The sequence below is a fragment of the Canis lupus genome, chromosome 20 (genome assembly GCF_003254725.2).
Source record: "Canis lupus dingo isolate Sandy chromosome 20, ASM325472v2, whole genome shotgun sequence".
Classification (NCBI taxonomy): domain Eukaryota; kingdom Metazoa; phylum Chordata; class Mammalia; order Carnivora; family Canidae; genus Canis; species Canis lupus.
In genome coordinates this window covers 37,166,631-37,181,298 of record NC_064262.1, presented here as the reverse complement: position 1 = coordinate 37,181,298, position 14,668 = coordinate 37,166,631, and the positions used below count along the sequence as shown (strand labels likewise).

At 39.5% G+C, this 14,668-nt stretch overlaps 1 protein-coding gene and 1 long non-coding RNA gene across 17 annotated transcripts in view; one reads left to right on the top strand and one right to left on the bottom strand.

Annotated features, from left to right (window-relative positions):
* The window catches only part of SFMBT1 (Scm like with four mbt domains 1), a 126,117-nt gene that overhangs the window by 18,654 nt on the left and 92,795 nt on the right, over positions 1 to 14,668 (bottom strand). For 15 of the 16 annotated variants that reach the window (XR_007404162.1, XR_007404161.1, XM_049097845.1 and 12 more), the window contains 8 exons: positions 13,749 to 13,843; positions 13,153 to 13,254; positions 11,554 to 11,704; positions 8,973 to 9,055; positions 6,083 to 6,209; positions 4,752 to 4,865; positions 1,714 to 1,756; positions 132 to 202 (listed from right to left, as the gene is read on the bottom strand). Coding sequence is in view for 14 of the 16 variants with exons in the window: in XM_049097845.1 (XP_048953802.1) it covers positions 132 to 202; positions 1,714 to 1,756; positions 4,752 to 4,865; positions 6,083 to 6,209; positions 8,973 to 9,055; positions 11,554 to 11,704; positions 13,153 to 13,254; positions 13,749 to 13,843 (786 nt within the window). In the remaining 2 variants the exon portion in view is untranslated. The remainder of the gene's footprint in view (positions 1 to 131; positions 203 to 1,713; positions 1,757 to 4,751; positions 4,866 to 6,082; positions 6,210 to 8,972; positions 9,056 to 11,553; positions 11,705 to 13,152; positions 13,255 to 13,748; positions 13,844 to 14,668) is intronic. The other variant, XM_025456161.3, reaches the window with a different exon arrangement.
* The window catches only part of LOC112665909 (uncharacterized), a 38,947-nt gene that overhangs the window by 3,212 nt on the left and 21,067 nt on the right, over positions 1 to 14,668 (top strand). The gene's annotated exons all lie outside the window — the stretch shown is intronic.

Sequence of the window (14,668 nt, the reverse complement as noted above, 5' to 3'; positions counted from 1 at the left end):
TAAAGTCAAATTAAGAAACAATCCTGTGAAGCCACATCCTATAAATCAAATGTATTGTTTAAGATATAGTCCATTACAAGAAACTAAAGGTTCTCTTTTCTATAAAGAGAACTGTATATACTTATTTATACCTGAGTCTGTGGAGTTCAGCTCCTGATTCTTCAGGCCCTCATGGACAGTCCTGGAGGATGGTATTCTGGGTCAAGATAACACAACAAAATAGTGAGATAATCCTCAAGGTCAGTAAAATGTGAAGGTTAGTTTCCTTCAAATCTAAGAAGAAAGCAAATGTGGCAGATTGCAAACTGTGTAACAGAAGGTGCTTCGCTGATCATACTTTTTTTTAAACAATTGTTTTTAAAACTATGTACATGGTTTAATGAGCCAACAGACAGTCTGTAGACAGCGCTGTAATACTTCATATTCAAATCAACTTACTTTCATTCATGTGAGCAACAAATTATAGAATTCCTTCTGGGACTCTCAAACCATAAGTAAGGTTTTCATCTTTTTCAATAGTCCAAGAACAAAAATATCTCTTATAAGGGTCTGTTTTCTTCTTCTATTGGTTTCAAAATTAAAGACATATCATGTTTTAAAAATCAGAGAATTATTCTCTATGCAGCAATAAATGCAATAGGATAATTTTTAGAACACTAAAATAGGCTTTTTTTTAGAACACTTTCTGACTAAAACTTTGAATCCATTTTGACAATAAAGTCAAGGAGAAATCCAAGACCACATTTTTGGCATTGCTATCTCACTTTTCTACCTGGGACTGAATTTTGTGGCCTCTCTTTCTACTTCTGCTGTCAGTTTTATTACACAACCTGAGAAGCAGCCATAACTTACACAGAATTTGCTATAGACTGAATTGTGTCACCTTAAAATTCATTCATTGAACTCTACCATGACTACATCTGGAGACAGAGCTCTTATGAGGTAAATAAAGGTATGGCTCTGATCTAGGAGTGTTGGCTCTCCCTTCCAGCTGGTCCCACCACGTGAGGATGCAGAAGCTGACAGTCTGCAGGAAGAGAGCCCGGCCAGAAACCAAATTGGGCTGGTACTTTGATCTCAGACTTCCCAGCCTGTAGAACTGGGAGAAAATAAATTTCTGTTGTTTGAGCCACCCAGTCAGTGGTATTTTGTTACGGCAGCTTGTGCAAACTAGTACAGAATTGAAAACCCAGTGTTTAGAAACACACATGTACATGTATTTATAAGGCACCACTAATTAACTGCTTCTCAAAAGCTATGTATGAAGGTATGCTACAAAGGGTTTCCGAATGGAACACAAAGGCACCCCTTTGAGTGCACCTTTTCTTTTAGAGCTGCTGTCTTTCACCTCAAGTTTTTTTCACTATAAAAAATCATATAATCTAATTTAAAGTTTTGCTCTTCCTTAATAAATAATAGCGCAGAAATTCTATTTCCTCTCTTATTCAAATGTTTTCAGGCTCTCAAAGCCAAAGAAAACTCAATTAGGGGAACATCTTAAGAAGGCATTTTATACTTTCTATATAACGCCATTTCAGAAAATACATATGCTATAAGGAAAAGTATGTAACCTATCAAAAGCTGAATTAAAGAATTATGCTTCCACCTGAGAAGATAACATATGAGATATACTCTCTGAAATACTAATTTTTTTTCCCTAGATATTCTAACTTTCAAATGTCAACTGTTCAAACATACTAGTATATTACTTACTGTTTTTCTGGTTGAACCACTGCAATTTTCCTCTGTTTGTGTACTGAAAGAAGAAAATAAAACTACAAATGTTAAGAAAAATAAAAGAAAAGCTATATAGGTACTAAGATAATATTAGCATATTTAAAACCTAGGCATGTATATATTTAACTAGTAAGTATTAGGAATTAAGTGCTGATATGTCTGAATATCTAGACTGAGGGACATTTTCCGGGTAGGAGGAGTCTTTACACAATGATCAAAAATAATTTCAAGGCTCTTATCTCTGTCAATTCCTATGAATATTTTCTAAGCAGGAAAAGATATTCAAAAGAAAAACTGATTCTGGCAAGGATGCTAGGACCATTCAATGGGGCAGGTACAGCCTTTTCAACAAATAGTACTGGGGAAAACAGACTACTCACATTAAATTAAGTTGGACTCTTACCTTATACCACATACAAAAATTAACTCCAAATAGATCAAAGGCCTAAATATAGAGGTGCCTGGGTGGCTCAGTAGGTTAAGCGTCTAACTCTTACTTTTGGCTCAGGTCATGATCTCAGGGTCATGAGATAAAGCCCTATGTTGAGCTTTGTGCTAGGTGAGAAGCTTGCTTAAGATTCTTTCTATCCCTCTCCTTTGCCCCTCCCCTACTCTTTCTAAGGAAAAAAAAAAAAGAGTTTTAAAAAAGAAGATCTAAAGGGGTACCTGGGTGGCCCAGTCAGTTAAGTGTTTGCCTTCAGCTCAGGTCATGATCCCAGAGTCCTGGGACTGAGACCCATAGTAGGCTCCCTGCTCAGTGGGGAGCCTACTTCTCCCTCTCCCTCTGCTCCTCCCCCTTGCCTCTCTCCCTCATGCTCTCTTCTCATTCTTGCTCTTTCAAATAAATAAAATCTTTAAAAAGAAAGAGACCTAAACATAAAGGTTAAAACTATAAAACTCGGGATCCCTGGGTGGCGCAGCGGTTTGGCGCCTGCCTTTGGCCCAGGGCTGATCCTGGAGACCCAGGATCGAATCCCATGTCAGGCTCCCGGTGCATGGAGCCTGCTTCTCCCTCTGCCTGTGTCTCTGCCTCTCTCTCTCTCTCTCTCTCTCTCTGTGTGACTATCATAAATAAATAAAAATAAAATAAAATAAAATAAATAAATAAAAAAAAATAAAACTATAAAACTCTTAGAAGACAATATAAGGAAAAATCTTCATGACATCAGATTTAACAACCATTTCTTAGTTAGGACACCAAAAGCAAAGGCAACAAAAGAAAAAATAAATTGGACTACATCAAGATTTAAAACTTCTCTGGGGATCCCTGGGTGGCACAGCGGTTTAGCGCCTGCCTTTGGCCTGGGGCACGATCCTGGAGACCCGGGATCGAATCCCACATCAGGCTCCCGGTGCATGGAGCCTGCTTCTCCCTCTGCCTGTATCTCTGCCTCTCTCTCTCTCTCTCTCTCTGTGTGACTATCATAAATAAATAAAAATTAAAAAAAAAAATAAATAAATAAAATAAAACTTCTCTGCATCAAAGGACACTATCAAGAAAGAGAAAAGGCAACCCAAAGAATGGGAGGAAATATTTGGAAATCATATATCTGATAAGGAAGGGATTAATATCTAGAATATATAACAAAATCCTTCAATTCAACAATAAAATTAAAAAGTACCCAATTAAAGAAATGTGCAAAACACTTGAATAAACATTTCTCTAAAGAAAATATACCAACATCCACTAGGCATATGAAAAGGTGCTCAACATAGCTAATGATTAGGAAAATGCAAATCAGGATCATAGTAAGAGACCACCCTATGCCCACCAGTATGGTTATTATAAAAAAGAAACAAACAAAAAACCTCCCAACAAACAACAAACCCAAAAAAACAAACAAACCAACAAAAAAACAAGTGTTGGGGAGAATGTAAAGAAAATGGAATCCTCATACACTGCTGGTGGGAATGTAAGATGGTGCAACTACTGTGGAAAATGGTTTAACAGTTCCTCAATGTATTCAACATAGAGTTATACTCGAGGAATGAAAACATAAGTCCACATAAAAACCTGCAGACAATGTTCACAGCAGCATTATTCATAACGGAATAATATATAAGCATTAAGGAACGGAAACAACCCAAATGTTCATCAACTGATATGCGGATAAGGAAAATATGGCCTATCACTACAATGTGATAGCACTAAAAATATACAGGAACAAAGTACTGATATACACCAGCACATGGATGAACTGTGAAAACATTACAGTCACAAAAGACCACATATTGCATGATTCCATAGGAGATGTCAAGAACAGGCAAATCTACATAGTAGGAAAAAAGTAGAGAAGTAGTTGTCTGGGGCTGGAGAAGGTGAAGAGGCGACTGCCAAGGGGTACAGGGTTTCTTTTTGAGACAATGCAAATGTTTTCAAATGCAGTTTGGTGATATTTGCACAACTCCTAGAACATACTAAAAACAACTGAATTATAAGATCAAATTTTATGTTATATGATATTTCAGTAAAGCTGTTTTAAAAAGGGAGAGTAGAGTGGGATGACACTTCTAAGGTTAGGTTACAACAACCCTCTGGCTTCCACCTTCTTCAACCTCTCCTAATCTCTTCCTGGCTGACTCTGATGGAAGCCAACTGCCATGTTGGGGGCTCCCTATAAAGAGGCCCACATGGCAAGAAACTGAGGGAAGCCTCCCACCAACAGCCAGCAAGAAACTGAGGCCCCCCGACCAAAAGCCACAAGGGAATGAATCTTGTAAACCATCATGAGTACACATGGTGGCAGATCTCCCGTCTCGGGCCTTAAGATGGCTAAGTCTGGCTGACACCTTGCCTGCAGGCTCCTGAGGGCTCAGATCTAGAGCACCCAGATTCCTGACCCACAGAAATTATTAATATAAGCCACACTTGAGGCAGTAAGTGATTTGCTATGTAGGAACAATCAGAACACCACTTTGTTTTTCTCTGAAATGTCCAGATTCATCCTAATTGGTAGTAACCACTCAACAGATTATTTAAGGATCAGCCCCTTGGCCCAGAAACAGACAGCTACCTCGTGCTCGGCGAGGGGCACTGAGGGGATGGCCATTGGTTTCACACCAGCCCAAAGGAAATATATCCATGGATTCCACACTCACAATACATTCAGGTATGGGCTTCTTTGAACCTGTTTAGATTTAAAAAAAGTTTTAGACAGTTAAACAGCCTTCTTCACAGACTCCTTCTGAGACAGTATTCTATAATGCAGACACAAAATCTCTTGAGCAAGTTCCTTTCACATGTAAGTCATATTTTTTCATATATGGCAAACATCAAGGAAATAAAAGTAAACTATTCCCTATGCATACCTGTACATAAACGAAAATGGGGGCACCTGGGTGGCTCAGTCAGGTAAGCATTTGACTCTTGGTTTTAGCTCAGGTCATGATCTCAGAGTTGTGGGGTCAGGCTCCAGGCTCAGCGGGGAATCTGCTTAAGAGATTGTCTCTCTACCTCCCCCCTTCCCTCTACCCTTCTTCCTTCATCATGCTCTTTCTCTCTCAAATAAATAAATAAAATCTTAAAAAAAAAAAAAGGAAAATGGGTAGTAGGTATACAGGGTGATCCCTAGTTACAGAACTGCAAATAAACAACTGGAACTTCCAGTAGTATTATTTAGATGGCTGACAAATATAGTCAATTTCATGAACTAACTAGAAAACAAAAGGCAACAGTGACAGTTCTTCTCAATGAGATATTAGTTCTGGTATTTGGGAACAAGCCAGAAGGTAGACCAGTGAATTTAACTCAGGATGTGATGTTGCTCAGCAGGGATTGTGTAAAATATGGTCCTTGACATCTGAATTAAATGCCAATTCTACAAACTGGAAAGAGTAGGTACCTAGTCTGTTTGGTAGCCAAATAAAAAAGAAACCCAGGCCGTATTCAGTAACTGCAGTGCTGAGTGCTCACAAAATGCTTTCTATCCATAAATCTGTCCAATCATTGAACATTATTTTTATTACATCTTTTCTATTTTACATACATTTTGGTTCTATTGGTTGGGGGGGGCAAACAAAATATTCTCTCTTAAATGAACCATGTGTTAATGTTCTTGCTCATACATTCTGGTCACATTAAAATATATGCCATTTGACTTATACTTGCCCTTCAGAAAACAGGAGACTGCAGTAAAGGCTTTTTATTTACATTCATTTCCTAAAATTTGAAAGTCAAGGACAGGAAGATAAATTTTTAGCTAAGAATCTTGCATTACAAATTACAAGTGTCTTAGCAAGACCCCTATTTAGCTATTTGATGAAGTCTAACAAGCCACATCATAGGGATAAGCAGACAGGATAGAGCAGCGGCCACAGGAAGGCTTCTTAGGGGTACAGCACTTACCCTCCAGCTGGAGCCACAGGTAGGAGCCTCTCACTGCAGTAATAGTGGCAACACACACTTCTTCAGGGAGAAGAGGGTTCACTGCTTCAAGCTTCATATTCTCCTTAAATTCATGCTCAGAAATGGACTGGAAAATGAATCAAATCCAAACTCATACTCAGTATTAACTCATGTGCTCATCTGAAAGACCTATTCTAAGTAATATTTAACCCTAGAGTAACACTTTAAAGCTACAAATTTATTTTGCTTTGTTTTCTTTCTTAATGAAGCAAAGTCAAATGTCTGTCTCTCTTGGTATTATAAGCAGTTTATGAGGTCAGGTACACTTGCATTATGCTACCTGTGTGACCCTGCTCAAGTTGTATAACCTCTTTTGCCTTAGTTTACTTCATCTGCAGATGACCTTGAGAACACTGACTTTACTGGGTTACTTTGAGTTTTCATAAAATAAAGTACCTAAGGTTCTGTGCCCTGAACCAACTGGCTCTCACCCACTGTTGGTTTGTTCTCTTCCCATAAAGGGCTCCATCACACAATTAGCTGTCTGGTTCCTAGTTCTATGTATAAAAAAGGCAGTCAGGATAAATAATGCTTATGAACAAGAGAAAATACACATTGAAAAATTTGCAACTTCTGAGTCAAAATGGAGAATTGAACTATATTTGATTATTCTCTCTTCTTTCTGATAGCACCCTAAAACTGAGTGCTTTGTTTTTTTTAACATAAAAAAAGAACGAAAAGATTTGTTGAAAACATTTAAGAAGCATTTAGGTCATACCACTGGCTCCTCTACTCCACACCCCAGGGCAACTATCCCATCCCTTTCCTACAAAAGATTTATCCTCCAGAAAGGTAAGACAGAAGAAGATCCCTGGGCAGGACGACACAGGAACTGCTGAGGGCATACACACAATGCCCCAAACAGCATGCACCTGGAATGCTGAGAGGTCTGTCCAGTCCTTGCCTCTACCCTCCAAGCAGACTGGAAATATGTGGTCATATGACAAGCCCAGGAAGAAACATGGGAACATATGGATTGCCAGACACATTCCACCCTAAAAAGAAATTCAAGATGCACAAGCCCCCCGCCCCCCCAGCCTCAGAGCTTCCAATCGGCTTCATCTTTTAGTCTCTCCATTCTTAAATATGAGCAAACCACCGAGCATCACTAGACATCTAAAAACATGAAAGCTAGGGACCAAAGTAGACAAAACAAACAGAGTGGAGAAGACTTTATGCAAGAAGAAAATTTCCCAGAAGGCATGGGTAATTAACATCCCCTGAGTTAAAGAAACACTATCACATCTTCAAAACAAGAGTAGTATGTTATTTAAAGTAAATACTCAGAGAACAGAAACAGTTCTGGAAAATTAAAAAATGTGGTATTAAAAACTCTAAAGAAGAACTGAAAGATAAAGTGCATGTTATGTATACAGGCATACAAGAGTATGTGTTAACTCTATGTTAACACTCAAGAGAACACCAGTTAACAATCCACATACAAAGGAAAAGCCTTACCAAAGGATTAGCAAATGAATACATATTAACACATCTTAAGTTAAAATAGACTGGTTCATCAAAAGAGGATTCCCTGATTTAGATGATGACTTTCAATTAACCCAGTAATACACTGAGTCAGGAAAGGGAACTTCTGCAGCATATATTATTAGTGTCTCCCCACCCCTCAAATAAACTCTAAGTTTCATAAAGGTATGTGGGGGGGGATGGGAATCATAGATTTCCTGATGTGATTGCCTTTGCGGAAACAGACAGAAGCTACTGGAAGATATGGGAAGAACTAGCAATAGAAACAAGAAAATTAAGCTATGAAGGGATGCCTGTGTGGCTCAGTCGGTTGAGCGCCTGACTCTTGATTTTGGCTCAGGTCATGATCTCGAGGTCATGAGATGGAGCCCCACATCGGGCTCCATGCTCAATGGGGAATCTGCTTGAGGATCCTCACTTTTTCCTTCCTGTGCCCTTCCCCTATTCGCGTTCTCTCTCTCAAATAAATAAATCTTAAAAAAAAAGAAAAAGAAAATGAAGTCATGAAAAACATGGTAATTATTATTAACTTGAGGACAAATAAAAAAAATCATAAAATAATGCAGTGTTCAGCTGTGAATAGTATCTGAATGCATATCATAGTGTGAATATTCAATTCATTTTAACCCAAAATTGCAATAGGCCTCTTATAGAAAGAAGAGGTGGGTTAGACAGAGAAAGGTATGTAAAATAGCTAAGTGCTCATTTACCATAACATACAACCAATAGACATCTCTAAAATTAATGACTCAAAAAAAATAAATAAATAAAAAATAAAATAAAATAAAATAAAATTAATGACTCAAAAGATCGCAGCATACTATTTTGAAAATGATTTAAGTATAAACAATATCAAAACAACAGTGAGAACAAGAGGATTGAGTACTCCTGGAAAGGGAGACCACCGAAAGGGATAGGGCAGGGAATTGTTGTTTTATGTTTTAAGCTTTCTACTGCTATTTGGCATTGTAAACCAAATGCATATAATATTTTCACAGAAGTATTTTTAATTAAGTTTTTTTTTTTTTTAATTAAGTTTAATGATTTTTTCCACCTAGTATTTAAGCATTTTTTCATATTTTTAAACAACCAAATATAATAATGCAAACAAAAAATTAACATGATTTCAACTAAGTAAAAAAATTGATAAAACTTTAAAAACCAATTAAATTAACAAATTAACTTCCATAGTAAATGAATTTTTTCCTTGGACCATTTTATTATATCCAACAAGATGCTTATTTGGTTTGAGTGAGAGGGCTGAGTAATAACCATATGAGGACAGGAGGCATAGCAGTCCCTGGTAGCCCCAGAGCATGGTGATGAGGGGACCAGGGGTTCTCACCGGAGGGAAGCACCTCTGGGGAGCAGCTTCAGCACCACACTGTTTGAGGTAGTCGGCCCAATCAAAGTCCTGGCCCGGGTAGCCTAGGTAAGGACATAAGAACAATAATTCACACCACACATGCCTGCCCAGCTTTTCCATTCTGCAAGGTGTCCACCCACAACTTCTCATTTGCTAATTTGAGGACTTTGTTGATTTTAGGGAGGAGGAAAAACAACCTATAAAACAAAAGCATTTTTCATGTTATAAAACAGAGCAACTCTGCTCAAATCATAGCAATATACTAAAATTCTTTGAATAAAATTTTTAAACTTTCAAGTTTCAAATTACGCATTTATTTTCAACAGTATTTTATATGATTCACTGCTGGCAGTTTACCGAAAGAATTTAAGACGCTTATGACTAGATTTGATTTGTAGTAATAAATCCAGTCTTACTATCCATTCTATTCCAAGTTAGGCTCTAAAGGAAGAGACAGCAAATAATCTTTTTCCTCTCATGAAGCTATGCCCTTACACATCTTAGCCACACCTGACACAATGCTCTCAGTGCTGTTTTCAGATTCATGTTCTACAGGATCACAATACTCTTATAACCTCAATCATGAATTCATCTCAGAAAACAGAGTTGGGCTTAACTGCCTGCTTAAGTCCACCATAGTCCCTGGTAGAGGCCTCTGAGACCTGACGCCCTGGCTCCACTGTCTGCCTGGAGGCCCCACTGCCCCACCGTTTCTGAGCAGCTCTCCCCTGCATTGAACTAAGCACCTCACAGACACACAGCAGGCTACCACACTATACCACCCAACAGCCAAACCGCCCCTGCGGTCCCTCCTCTCCCCAGCTCAGACTGGCACCATGCTCCCCAGCCACCTCCACCTCTCTACCTCACAGTAAATTAGCTGCCATTTTCAGTTACATAGTCCACTACTCTCCTCCTCTTTACTGAGACAGATGTATTGTCTATAACAATGCAGAAAACTCCAATATCTTTAATAAATTGTTTTTCCTTTTCACGGAAAGGGAGCAGGCAAGATAAGCATTTGGAATGTCCAGAGCCTTCTAGCAAAGCAAGAACTTCCTCCTGTAGGTGTGCACCCTCCCCACCCCGCCACCACCAGGCAGGTGTGCTTACTCTGTTCCCTGATGGAGAACCTGGGAGGCTCCATTACTGTTTTCCCCTACTTGTTCCTTGAAAGACTGTGCTACTCACTTTTCCCCCGGTGACAAACAAGCCCAATGTCTAGCTCATAGCAAACATTCCGTAGATGTTTGTTGGATGAATGAAGGCTGAATAAACAGCAAAAGGTTCTGAGTTTTTGACTCTTGTTAACACAGCAGAGTACTTCTAGCCCAGTGTTCCAGCATTCACCATTTAGAAAGTGAAGCTGTGTTCACCAAAAGCCAAAATAAAAGATATAGACTGCCAATCAAATAATCTGATTGCTGATATAAAACATTTGACATGTCTAGACAGTCTAAATTTAAAAATATTAAAATTTATTAAAAATTTCAGTCAAGCTCAATTAATGTCATATTTAAGGACCAAAGATTATATTTTGCAGGAGCACCTGGGTGGCTAAGTCAGTTAAGCATCTGACTCTTGATTTCGGCTCAGGTTATGATCTCAGAGTCATGAGATCAAACCCCAGGTTGGGCTTCGCACTGAGCATGGAGCCAACTAGAGATTCTTTCTCTCCCTCTGCCCCGTCCCCGCACCCTCAGCCCCTGCTCATACACTCTCTCTCAATAAATCTTAAAAAAAAAGAGAAAAAAAAGGTTATATTTTGCAAAGTCTCAAACACCAGGAAAATGAGTTGTTGCTTTCCTACCTAAAGCTTCTCTGAGTCCTGCTCTTAATCATAAACCTTCTTCCCAAGTCTGACAAGCCTCACTCCAAGGGGATGCTCAGAAACCTAAAAATCAGTCATCTGCCTCCTACCACCCAGCTCTGGTACGGAGGTCTTTTCCCATATGCCAGCTCCTGACATTCCCTGTGTACTTTACCTTCACTTCTCTGTACCCTCACGACAGACACAGGAGAGAGCAAACTAGGAACCTGCATGAAAGCTCAGGCTGTTATGAAGATATATTTGTCAAGGTAAGAGGACAGAACATACTTAATCTTTAATAGTTTTTTAGCTTAATTTGTAATTTGCAAATATGTAAACAATGGAATCAAGGCCTTCATTTATACTTGTCTTGGGACCCAAAAATGTTAAGGACAGGCTGGGGCACAAGGAGAGACAGACAGACAAAAGATCCAGGTGATGCCATCTGATAAATCCTCTTCTTTTTTCTTTTTCTTTCTTTCCTTTCTTTCTTTCTTTTAAGATTTATTTATTTTAGATAGAGAGTGAGTGAACACAAGCAGGAGGGGCAGAGAGAGAGAGAACGTCAAGCAGACTCTACACTGAACACAGAGCCTGATGTGGGGATCGATCTCACAATCCTGAGATCACAACCTGAGCCAAAACTAAGAGTTGGACGCTTAATCAACTGAGCCACCCAGGTGCCCCGATAAATCCCATTTCTTAAAAAGAAGACCCTGAGGAACAATTCAGAACAGAACAACTACCTACCAGGAGGGGGGCTGATGTGTAAACCATTCTTTAGACTCCACTGCACAGGGAAAATACCAGGACTGTCGGCATGACACACAAAACATCGTCGTGCATGATTCTCTGGTCGCAAATCATCCATTTCTACCAGAAAGTACTTCTCATCAAAAACCTGCACATACAATTGGACAACAGAGACAAATGGTTTTACATGCATGTATACACACACTTATGTGTCTGTCATTTCCCTGACATAGACAAACATGTTACAAAACTTCATAGCTACAGTGAGTATGAATAATAACACTAAGTACTGGGCAGCCCCAATGGCGCAGAGGTTTGGCGCCGCCTGCAGCCTGGGTGTGATCCTGGAGGCCCAGGATCGAGTCCCATGTCAGGCTCCCTACATGGACCCTGCTTCTCCCTCTCCCTCTGCCTGTGTCTCTGCCCCTCTCTCTCTCTCTCTCTCTCTCTCTGTGTCTATGAATAAATAAAATCTTTAAAAAAAATAAAAATAAAAAAAATAACAGTAGTACTCAATAAATGTTACCTATGCATCAGGCATTGCTTTAAATGCTTTTCAAGCATTAACTTGAAAATGCAATGCAGTAAGGTAGGTACCATTCTCAACTCCACTTTGCAGATAAGGAAACTGATTTAAAAAGAGGATAAACAAATTGCCCCATTTTACTCAGCAAGAAAGAAGCGGAACGTACGTTCAAATATAAGTATTTGGGCTCCAAATAAAATTTAGTTTAGGCTGAGTGAGGAGTTCACCACATTTGCATATTAGATTTTTGGATCCTAGCCTAGTTTCAAATACCAATAAGGTTTTATTAACCTGCTCTGGCTCTTTCCCTCCCCATGGCCCTTCAGACTCCAGAAAGGGCCTTCTGACCCCACTGCAGGTTCAGAATTCCTCCCTTAGAATAATCTTCTCCTAAGGCAAAACAAATTTAAATCTCAACAGGTCAGAAAATTCAGGATCCAAGTGACCACTCCCCTAGCCACACTTGTCTTCTGGCTCTACTCGGTAAGTGGGCCTCTGCTCTAGTCCTAACTGATCTCTTCTCTTGTGCCTCAGTACCAGTAACAGAGTCCCTAAGGCCTGACAACCTGCCCAGCTCCTGTGGTTACTCTCAGAATGAGCCTTACTTTTGTCAGCCTTCCAAAAGACTGGAGTCTGAGTGTGGACTCCATGCTGGAGAAATCCTAGACAGATCTCATGATACAGACCATCTGCCTCCCACCCCAACACATCCCCTCACCCACTGAGCCCTGAACCTTAGAGACACTGTCACCTGCGCCCATATTTCTCAGACACTGCAGCCTGCCTGCTGGGTATATCCTCTCTCTAGCTGTATACAGTGAGACCTGCCCCAAAGACCAGGCCCCACACCTCTGGCATCCAAGCTTTGGTTGGCTGGGGTGACCAGGCGAATGGGCCACAGAAAACTGGACAGTATAAATACAAAATGTGCACAGAAGTCATTCTAGCCTCACAGCTTAGGAGAAACATGGCTTGCATTAGCAGAGCCTGAAGACCAAAAAACTCAAACCACTTTTCTAAACCAGTCACCCTGACAGGAATTCTTAGCAGAAGAGCTGCCCCCATGTTACCTTAACAACTGTAGCAGGAGAGATCCCAAAAGGAGACCAGGGGTCCACAGCTTCTAACTTCATATTTACAAAGAATGAGTGAGTGCTAATCACTTGTTTGTCCTGAAATGCAAACACCAAGAGGGAATAAAAAGATAGTATTTTCACATTAATTTTATACTCATATATAGCTGAATACTACTCTTAATTAATTAAAATAGAACTGTCCAGTTTCTGATAAATAATTTAATCCTATATTTTCTTTCCTGGAAAAAATTATTCAGAAACAAAAACATAGGAAGTACTCCTACTCTCTATATTTGGCACACAAAAGCCATCTGGAGGAAAAACAAGTTTATTTTATAACGAGTTAGGGCTATGGAGTTAAGAGTGGAAAAGAAAAGACTCAAATGCTGTAAGAAAATGTTGGGAGAAGACCTAGGCTACTTTTTAGAAGAAAAACAGGACACTCATCACTCCAGCCTTCCAACCTCTTTCCTCCTTCAGACATCCCAGCACTCTCACTGACCCTGGGGATTACTGTGCACCCTGCCACCCCCAGCTGCCTTACTCTGCTGTGAGAAGGGAAGAACCGATCCATCACATTTGGTTTTTACCTTAAATAAGTAGGATGGCAATGGCTCTTCCTCCTCCTCTTTCACTTTGGCCAAGATATCTTGCCACTCAGCTTCAGTTTTCAGATGCCGGATGGCTTTTGTAAAACAAGACAGGATATTTTATTTTATTTTAATTAATTAATTATTTATTTATTAATTTATTTACTTTTAAGACAGGATATTTTAAATGAGGAAAATTTACACACTTTATAACTGTTCTGAAGACATCCAACACAAACAAAAAAGTCACTTTCCATGGAGAAAAGAAAGGGCTCCAGCCCACTTACACCATCTTCATTCACAGAGCCTGTACCTTAACTTCAGTAGTTTGCCCCTCTGTTCAGAGCCTGGGTATTAGGCCTGGTGAAAAAACCCGCAGCAATGGGGCGTCTGGGTGGCTCAGTCGGTAAAGGGTCTGCCTCTGGCTCAGGTCATGATCTCAGAGTCCTGGGACTGAGCCCCACATGGGGCTTCCTGCTCACTGGGAAGTCTGCTTCTAACCCTCTCCCTTTGCAGCTCCCCCTGCTCGTGCTCTCTCTTTTGCAGATAAATAAAATCTTTCTAAAAAAAAATTTTTTTAAACCTGTAGCAAGATCATAAGGACTGCTGTAGGCCACAAAATCATATAACACCCAAACAAAGGCACATAAGTGCAAATTGCTTTAAACAGTAACTCCAGTTTTGAGATCATTGTTATTTCTTCCAATCAACAGTTCACTTTGAACTAAGACCTATCCTATTCCTACACCTATCTAAATACTACCTAGAGAATTTTTCTTCAACTTTGGTAAGGATTCAGTATGAGTTGAGGCAGGAGTCCATAAGGTACATCAATATGTGTGGCAAATTGCTAAATTAGCAAACCAAAAGAAACATCTCTATTATGCTTTTGTAATATGCAGAATAATACATTTTTCAGT